General features: G+C 37.0%; 1 protein-coding gene across 1 annotated transcript; it reads left to right on the plus strand.

Moving 5' to 3' along the window:
* The first annotated feature begins 1,734 nt into the window (after nt 1-1,734).
* On the plus strand, nt 1,735-6,865 carry ARF11 (auxin response factor 11). Its single transcript, XM_059600042.2, has 14 exons — nt 1,735-2,461; nt 2,842-2,957; nt 3,076-3,171; nt 3,265-3,321; nt 3,703-3,855; nt 3,951-4,035; nt 4,209-4,299; nt 4,393-4,557; nt 4,659-4,772; nt 4,860-4,932; nt 5,178-5,325; nt 5,412-6,013; nt 6,110-6,297; nt 6,387-6,865. Exons 1-14 carry the CDS (start codon nt 2,407-2,409, stop codon nt 6,523-6,525), a joined length of 2,082 nt encoding a protein of 693 aa, XP_059456025.1. The 5' UTR covers nt 1,735-2,406; the 3' UTR covers nt 6,526-6,865.
* Nucleotides 6,866-8,668: the final 1,803 nt, after the last annotated feature.

Here is an 8,668-nt window from a genome sequence, read left to right on the forward strand (position 1 = left end):
TTAGGAGGACTCATAACATTACTCTATTCGATGATATAAATGAAAGCCTAAAATTTTCACCCAAAACAAGAAAGCCATTTCATGATTCCTCCGTTTTATAAACATTTAATTGGCTTAAAAGTTTATATGTTACTTCATAATTACATCTTGAGATTTCCATGTGAGAAATATGTAAAGAATAAACTCACTTACAATATCACAGGCGTATTATGTATATTTTATATATATATTTTTTTGGGAAATAGATGAATTCTCATTGATGAAAAATTAGATGGATATTACTTGTTCCATTAAAACAATATCACGGATAGTCCCTGAAATTGTAGAGTTCTAAGTCTTCTCTATGAATCGTTTATAAGCCTCTTGAGTCAAACCATGTGCAGCCATATTGAAAGTGCGACTGGCATAACAACATTCCCAACATGAAAATTCACTCAACACATTCTTTATATCTCTCACCAGATGGCCATAGCGGGAGGGTGATCCTTCATTGTAGCACAATGCTGTTTCATCTCGTTTGAGGAAAGAAATTCGTGAGAATTCATAAGATTAACGAGAAAAAAAAAATACATACTTACAAAAAAAAAAATGCATATATTAATACTCAAAGGAAGTCTAAGGTAAAAGAGCTCAATTTATCTTACAGTGTAGCGTATATACGTTATTTTAAAGTATAAGAGTTCTATTTTTCTTTAATATATCTTTTCTTTTATTTTTTTTTTCCCAATGATGAACACCATATCTAAAGAGGAAGTGGAAAAATGAGTTTGTAATTGATAAACCTCAAGCTTATGGATCAATAAAAGTAATAGATGGAACAAGTTCTTCACAAAGTATTTGTTAATGTGTTTTGAGAGTGTTTTTTTTTTTTTTTTTAATCGAGTTCGGTTTGTCTCAAGTAAAACATTGTTGAATTTATTTTATTTATCTAACCCAATTATGTTTACATTGGATTCATCTCCACCGTTTATTTTTTCACAATAAAATGGCCAATAAATTTTTTAAATGGGATCAATTTAAACCCTGCCATTTTTTAATCTCAAGCTCTCACGTGGATGGATGGATTAATTGTAAACGAATATGTTTAAAAAAATGTACCGCTTGGGTACATTGGTTCATAAAGTAAGTATTAATAATTATTTCTTTAACATGTTCCTTTCTTATCATATGTACATGTTTCTATTTTTATAGATTAAGATCGAAACACATATGCCTTCAACAGATGTGTTTCCACCATTCGTAGTGCAATCTCTGTTGTTCTTTTTCTATTGTTTTTCCTGGGCTTAGTGCAATATCTCTGTTGATTAGAAAAAAAGAAAAAAGAACTCCATTTATGCAAAGGTGGTACTTGTTCTATCAATTGGGTGAATAGAAAGTTACTAGTGACCACCTCCAAGCAAAATAACTTAGAAAAAAAACAAAAAACCCTTCTACTCTACGGAAATTCTACACAATGTGTATATACAAAAGATTATAATATTATATGCCATTATTATTCAATGCTAGGCTTAAAAATTGGAAAGTAAAAGTAAAAAATAGTTAAAAAGAAAGAAAGACAAATAATGAGATTTGAAAAAATAATATAAAAGAATCAATTTGGCTCGTGAACAGTAACAGCCGTACGATGGGATGGTGAGGAGTGTGAAAGACGGGGATGAGTAATTGGAGGCACTGGGAATCCAGAATCATTTTGATAAAATGAATTTTGTGGGCCAGTTTTGAGTGTTTATCCAGGGTCACTGGAGAAAGGGCAACAGGATGTGATGAAGCGCAGAGGCTAGGGAGGGAGACTAGTACTAGACTTTTTAAGAGATTATATAATACGACCAGAAAAAAACTACAAGTAGAAAGAGACTAGAGAGAGAGAGAGAGAGAGAGATCGGAGAGAGATAATACGACTCAGAGAGAAGGCAAATTTGGGGATTTGGTAACGTCGATTCAGCTGGCTCGGAAGGCGAAAAGAACCAAACCAACAACAAAGGACAGCATCAACGCCATACACACAAGAGCGAGAGAGGTTCAGAAAGCAAAAAAAAAAAAAAAGAAAGGCGGTTTTGGTTTGGGGACCCCTTAGCAAAGACAAAGACAAAAGCAAACCCGGTTTTGTAACGGAAGCAGAGAGCCTCCCAGTCGTTACAGAACAACTGCAGCAGTAACAATAACAACAACAACTGATCATTATTATGATTGCTTGTGTAACCGTTGTTGTGTCTGCTTAGAGGCTTTTTTCTTTCTTTTTTTTTTCTTCTCCGTCTGGGCATTTTTTGCTCGTAAATGGGGTAGCCTATATTTCTGCTATAGCGCGTGAAGCGACGCACAGCTTGGCTTGACCTTCGGCTTGCTTTCTTTTCTTTACTGGGTTTTCTCCGTTTTTCCTTCCACCACGCCGTTTGTTCTCGCCCTTGAATGGCGCATCTGGAAGGTGGCCCGAGGAGCTCGTCGATTTCTCATGCGGAACCGGGTAAGGAAAGTTGGTGGGTAGCGTGGAAATGTCTGTTTGGTTGCCCAGAAAGTTTGGCATAGGGAGAAGAAATGAAGATGCGAATATTTTGCATTCTCTGTTTGGGTCCCGAGAAACGGAGGAAAATAAATTGAAATGAAGATTTCGATCTTTAAGCTTTCTACCATTCTGTCTCTCAAGGAAAAGTGCAAACTTGTACCTACTAAGCTAATTATCTGGTTTTCAAGTCGTAGCCTCCTTAATTGTCCTGCGTTTTCTGGGCAATCAAGCGGAGCAGAAGCTTTCTCAGCCACCAAATAGAGCTGAAGCTCAAGACCCTCTTTTATTTCTCTGATTCACTGTTTTTTTTTTTCTTTTTCGATTTCCTTCGCGTTTTGCAGGATTTGGAGGTGATGATCTGTACGCCGAACTGTGGAAGCTATGTGCAGGGCCTTTGGTGGATGTGCCACGCCCTGGGGAGAGGGTCTTCTACTTCCCTCAGGGTCACATGGAACAAGTACAGCACACTCTTCGGTTTCGCTGTTTTTGTTTTCAGTGTTTCCAAAAATAGATCAAAATCTGCTTTTTAATTTTGCGCGTGTTTTCAAATTTTTATGCCATATTGGGTTTTGTAGTTGGAAGCATCAACAAATCAGGAGCTGAATCAGCAAATCCCTCTGTTTAATCTTTCTTCTAAGATCCTTTGTCGTGTTCATAACGTTCGATTACTGGTATCATACTTCTGATCTTTGTTTCTACATCCATCTTTGTTTTCTGTTTTCTGAAAGTTGGTTTTTATTGTAATTGGTTAATTCATTTTATAGGCGGAGCAAGAAACAGATGAGGTTTATGCACAGATCACTTTGCAGCCGGAACTAGATGTGAGAATTTGTTTCACTTTTGTATTTCTTATATATTTACTTATTTTTTGCATTGTTTGGTTGCTGAGAAAACGTGGAGAAAAAAAGGTGGATGGATTCGAGAATCTTTCTTTTTTTTGGGTTCTCCCAATAAATGGAGAAACGACCTTATGACATAACTTGTTTTGATTCCCTTAAATTGGAAAGTTTAATCTTGTTTATTTATTTATTTATTTAAAAAATAAATAAAAAAATCCAATCTTGTTTATTTACTAGATATTGTTAGTGAGGAAACATATAACGAAAATTCTTGTTCACTTAATTTTCTTTTGCACAATTTTCTGGGTAAATAATTGGTGCCTAAGAATAGAATGAATTTATGTGGTTATGGTGATATTACAGCGAAGTGAGCCTACTAGTCCTGATGGGTACTCACCTGAGCTTCCGAGGCAAACGGTGCATTCATTTTGCAAGATTTTGACTGCTTCTGACACAAGCACTCATGGAGGGTTCTCAGTTCTTCGAAAGCATGCCACTGAATGCCTGCCTCCGTTGGTAAGTACTCCCATTTTGATCGTTTAACGTAGAAGATGGTCTAGTGTTTGATCGAAAGCTTTTCACATGCACTGCTTGCTGTTTTTATATGATAGGATATGACCCAAGCAACACCAACTCAGGAGTTGGTTGCCAAAGATCTTCATGGGTTTGAGTGGAAGTTTAAGCATATATTTAGAGGTAACACATTTGTGCAGTCACAAGTTTACTTTGTGAACCAATGAAGTCCAAGTTTATTTCATTTGAACATACTTCTCTGAAGTACAAGTAGTATTAGATATGTTTCTAGGAACCAAATCCGTTTCCTTATTCTTTTGCTGGAACTATGTTTCTCGTTTCTCCTGAATGTTTAGGCCAACCACGGAGGCATTTGCTTACGACGGGATGGAGTAACTTCGTCACTTCTAAGAGATTGGTTGCAGGAGACGCCTTTGTGTTTTTAAGGTAAATGAACTAGATGTACTCTACATGCTTTATTGTGTAGAGTCAGTTGTATGCATCTTGTGGTGGCTTAGCTCGATAACCTGCTGTGTGTAGGGGTGATAATGGGGAATTGCGAGTAGGTGTACGGCGTCTTGCCCGCCAGCAGATTTCCATGCCTTCATCTGTGATATCCAGCCAGAGCATGCATCTTGGAGTGCTTGCCACTGCTTCTCATGCTGTTATGACCCAAACCCTTTTTGTGGTTTATTACAAGCCAAGGTTTGATTGATGTGTACATTTATTTGTAAATTTGGATATGTATATTAGTTGATCATCTTGTTTATTAGCTTTGATTTCTTTGGCTTCATGAATTTCTTCAGGACTAGCCAGTTCATTATCGGTGTAAACAAATATGTGGAGGCTGTTAATAATGGGTTTTCAGTTGGCATGCGCTTCAAGATGAGATTTGAGGGAGAAGACTCTCCCGAAAGAAGGTGACAACATAACAAATGTTTTGGGCATTGGGTCCTACCTCTTTTTAATCTTGATCGTTAATTTCAGTGTAAAATCTGTTTGGTCAGATTCACAGGCACCATAGTTGGGGTCGGGGATATATCTCCAGAGTGGTCAAAGTCTAAATGGCGATCATTGAAGGTTGAAAAATGTTTTTTATTTCTTATGTTTTGAAGAAAGTAAATTTATTCCACCAAGGGAAACTACAGTAGTACTGACAGAATAAGCATCTAAGCTGCAGTCTCAAGAACAAAATCTCAAAACTAAATAGAAACTAAATCTCTAATGAATACAGATAAAAGGAAAGGTTGAGAATGGTTATCATTTATGCAATTAAATGCTGATGCATTTATTATCTTGTTTGTCTCAACTACTTCGCCTTTCAGGTTCAATGGGATGAACCATCAACGATTCAAAGACCAGATAGGGTTTCCCCCTGGGAGATAGATCCTTTTGTTGCTTCTGCTTCCTTGAACCTTTCTCAACCAGCTGTTAAAAGCAAGAGGCCCCGACCTGTTGATATTCCATCTTCTGGTATGAGAAGCTATTTTGTTGAGTTCTTTTAATGAACTCTTGGTGTATTATATTTAATCTTTATTTACAATCTATTTGGAATGTAGAGATCACCACGGCGTCACCTTTTTGGTATCATGGATCAAACCAGTCCCACGAGTTAACTCAATTGAGTAGTGCTGCTGAAGTCCAAAGCCATGAAACCTGTGGTGGTGTCTGGCCTACTAGGCCTAAGGACATCAATACCAATGGCTCAAGGGTGAGAGCAGAAGGCATGTGGCCCGCTTCTCCACATATGAATGTCTCTCTAGATCTTTTCTCAGATTCAGCAGAGGATGACAAAACTGTAACAGCACAGTCTACACTTTCTGATTACATCTCTCCAGTTTCATCAAGACTAAGGAATGGTCTGATACATGACCATGTGGAAAAAGGGACAAAATCTGAGGCTACTCTCGGCTGCCGGTTATTCGGAATTGATTTGTTGCCAAAAAACTCTAAGACCAATGCTCCTCCAGACAGGGAACCAGAAATAATGATGCCCATTGGTAAAGGACCAAGTCCGACTGCAGCATCTGAATCTGATAGGGTGAATAATCTGGATGCTTCAAAGTCCTCAAAGGAACAGAAGCAAATTACCCCAGATGCATCAATGCGGGAGACACACAGCAAGCAGGGCTCCAGTCTTTCCATGAGAACTCGTACTAAGGTAAAAAGTATGGTCATTGCTGCTTCATATTGGATTGTTCTGCTACTTGCTAGTATTGATTCCTAATAACAATGAACCTTGTTGATCATTGAAAAGGTGCAAATGCAAGGGGTTGCTGTTGGACGAGCCGTCGACTTGACTGTCTTGAAAGGGTACAATGATCTAATAGATGAACTGGAGAAAATGTTTGAGATTAGAGGGGAGCTTCGTCCACAGAACAAATGGGCAGTTGTGTTTACTGACGATGAAAACGACATGATGCTCGTGGGCGATGATCCATGGCTGTAAGCAACATAAAAATTGGTGTACTCGTGTATTTCATTTCCCCCTCTATAGGGATTGGGTCTAAGTTGTGTTTTGTTTCTCATTGCAGGGAGTTCTGTAAGATGGTGAGGAAGATCTACATATATTCAAGTGAGGAAGTGAAGACGATGAGTACAATATGTAAGCTTACCAGTTCGTCGTTAGAAGGTGAAGGAACTACTATTCTTAGCTCAGACTCTGGAGCCTAGAGGTGATGAAACTTGATAGTTCAGTCTCCCTATTTTTACTTTTTTGGGTTTTGTTGTGTTTTGCTTTCTTTGCTTGCGGTTGGGGTGGATTGGCGGTGGTTTGGTTTGCGCAGAGTTGGACCTTCCACAAAGACAGCCAAAAGAAAAAAGTCTACTAAATGGATTGGGTTTTCATGTAAGGGGGGTAGTAGACTCATGTTGAATTGGAGCAACCAACTTAAAGCAGCGTTGTCTATGGGGGGTGGTTGGTCTACGTTAATCTGCCTGTAAGAGTACATATGTAATTGCATTTTGATGCCAGTTTACTCTGGTTTGTTGTTAGTGTGTTGCTTCATATTCTTGTCTTGTGTTCTGCTTATCATCCATTTTATTTGCCTTCATCTTCGCGACTCAGCACTGTTGTATCATGTCTGCTTGTGCACTAGGCGGCTAGAACTAGAAGCAAGCCGCCAAGGTGTGCTTGCATATTGCAAAAAAAGTATTTAGGGTATGTTTAGGATTGTGTTTGAGGGGTCTAAAAGTGTTTTTAACACTCAAAAAGTCGGTTTTGGTTTGGAAAAAAAAAGAGTGCTCGTTTAATAAAAGAATTAAAAGCGTTTTTAAGGGTTCAAAATGCTTAAAAATAGTCAAAATGCACTTTTGGCTAAGCTTTTGTTTAAAAGCGCTTTTTGACTTAAAAGTTTTATTTTTTAAACGCAATTTCAAGCAGGCTCTTAGTAAATTTTAGAGGAAACTTCACTTTAGCCTTTTGAATTTTTACGTAATTTGATAAATTTTTCTAAACTTTTAAATCTCTCAATTTAGACTCATAAATTTTCAGTTGTTCTCAATGTAGATAATTTCGTTAATTTTAGCCGTTAAAAATACTAAAAAAAGACTCTAATATTCTTGATTTTTGTTTTTTGTTTTTTGTTTTTTAAATAAAAAACGTTTTGAAATTAAAGGTAAAGTTGAAATTTTATATATAAGTCAGGGGTATAAACGTTATATAACGTTTAAAATTTGACAGAGGAGTTTATATTGAGAGCAATTGAAAGTTTAGGGGTTTAAAGTAAGATTTGAAAGTTTGAAAGAGGGATTTGTTAAATCGCATGACACTTCATGGGACTAAATTGAAATTTTCTTTAAATTTTAATGGCAGCCCTGGCAAAAGAAAAGAAAAGAAAAGAAAAAAAAAGAAAAAGAAAAGTGTACCAAATAGCATTACATTTAATGAATCAAAGAGGGTTTTTTCCTTTGTAGTTTTGTTAAAAGAACACTAGGACGGAACTTGGTAAGCCAATTGTAAATATGTGGACAAGAAAATATTGGTTGGTGGGTTTCTTAGTACATCGAAGGGAGCAGCAGGTAACATGGTTTACTTGTTCTTTTCCTGAAAGAATATAACCCGAAAGATACTCTTTGAGGAGGCATGGCATGTTATGGAGCAATTGTGGGCATCCTGACGTGTCACAGAGAGAGAGAGAGAGAGAGAGAGAGAGAGTCAATTTCTCTTTTGCTTTCTATAATAAGTTGTCTAAAATGTGGAGGCAAGGGTTGTTTTCATGAAGATTACTACCTCTCGAGGAAGCATTTGTCAATAGGAGGGAGGATTAAAAAGAAAAAGAGAAAAGATCTTTGAAAAGGTGTAAAATCCATTGGACAGCGACACCAAGATATGGTGGCACTATCAAGTTTGCAGCTTCCAACCCTTCATTTAATTAAAAAGAGAAGACAAAATGATGGAACTTTTGCTTTACCAATTACGATTTACGACCATCAGTTTTGTACGCAAACCATATGATGTTATTGTTTGCCTTCAATTCAGACGTAGGGGGAAGCTATAGAAATAGGAGTTGATAGTAACGTAACTCTTAAAGAAATCTTATATATATTAATTAGGACTCAATAATTTTATTGAAATATGACTAATAATTGATAACTACCGGATTTAGATTATAAATTGTTGAAGCAATTTTTCTGACCGGTGGATCTAGAAATTAAAGAAGATGGTTATCGAAGTCTTTTGATCCCTAGAGCCCGAGGACATGCGATTGATAAAGCGTATGCGAGCGGTTATTATCTTAGAGTGTGTGTCCCCTTCTTTTAGGAGACTTTATGAAGATGCGGTTATTATCTAGCACAAACCTAGTCACATTTGCTC

This window comes from Corylus avellana, chromosome 6 (assembly GCF_965113065.1).
Source record: "Corylus avellana chromosome 6, dhCorAvel1.hap1.2, whole genome shotgun sequence".
Classification (NCBI taxonomy): Eukaryota; Viridiplantae; Streptophyta; class Magnoliopsida; order Fagales; family Betulaceae; genus Corylus; species Corylus avellana.

Coding starts and splice junctions, on each gene's coding strand:
- ARF11 (XM_059600042.2), top strand. CDS start 2,407: ATGGCGCATCTGGAAGGTGGCCCGAGGAGCTCGTCGATTTCTCATGCG. Junction 4,300..4,392: donor GACGCCTTTGTGTTTTTAAG/GTAAATGAACTA, acceptor TGCTGTGTGTAG/GGGTGATAATGGGGAATTGC. Junction 6,298..6,386: donor GTGGGCGATGATCCATGGCT/GTAAGCAACATA, acceptor TTCTCATTGCAG/GGAGTTCTGTAAGATGGTGA.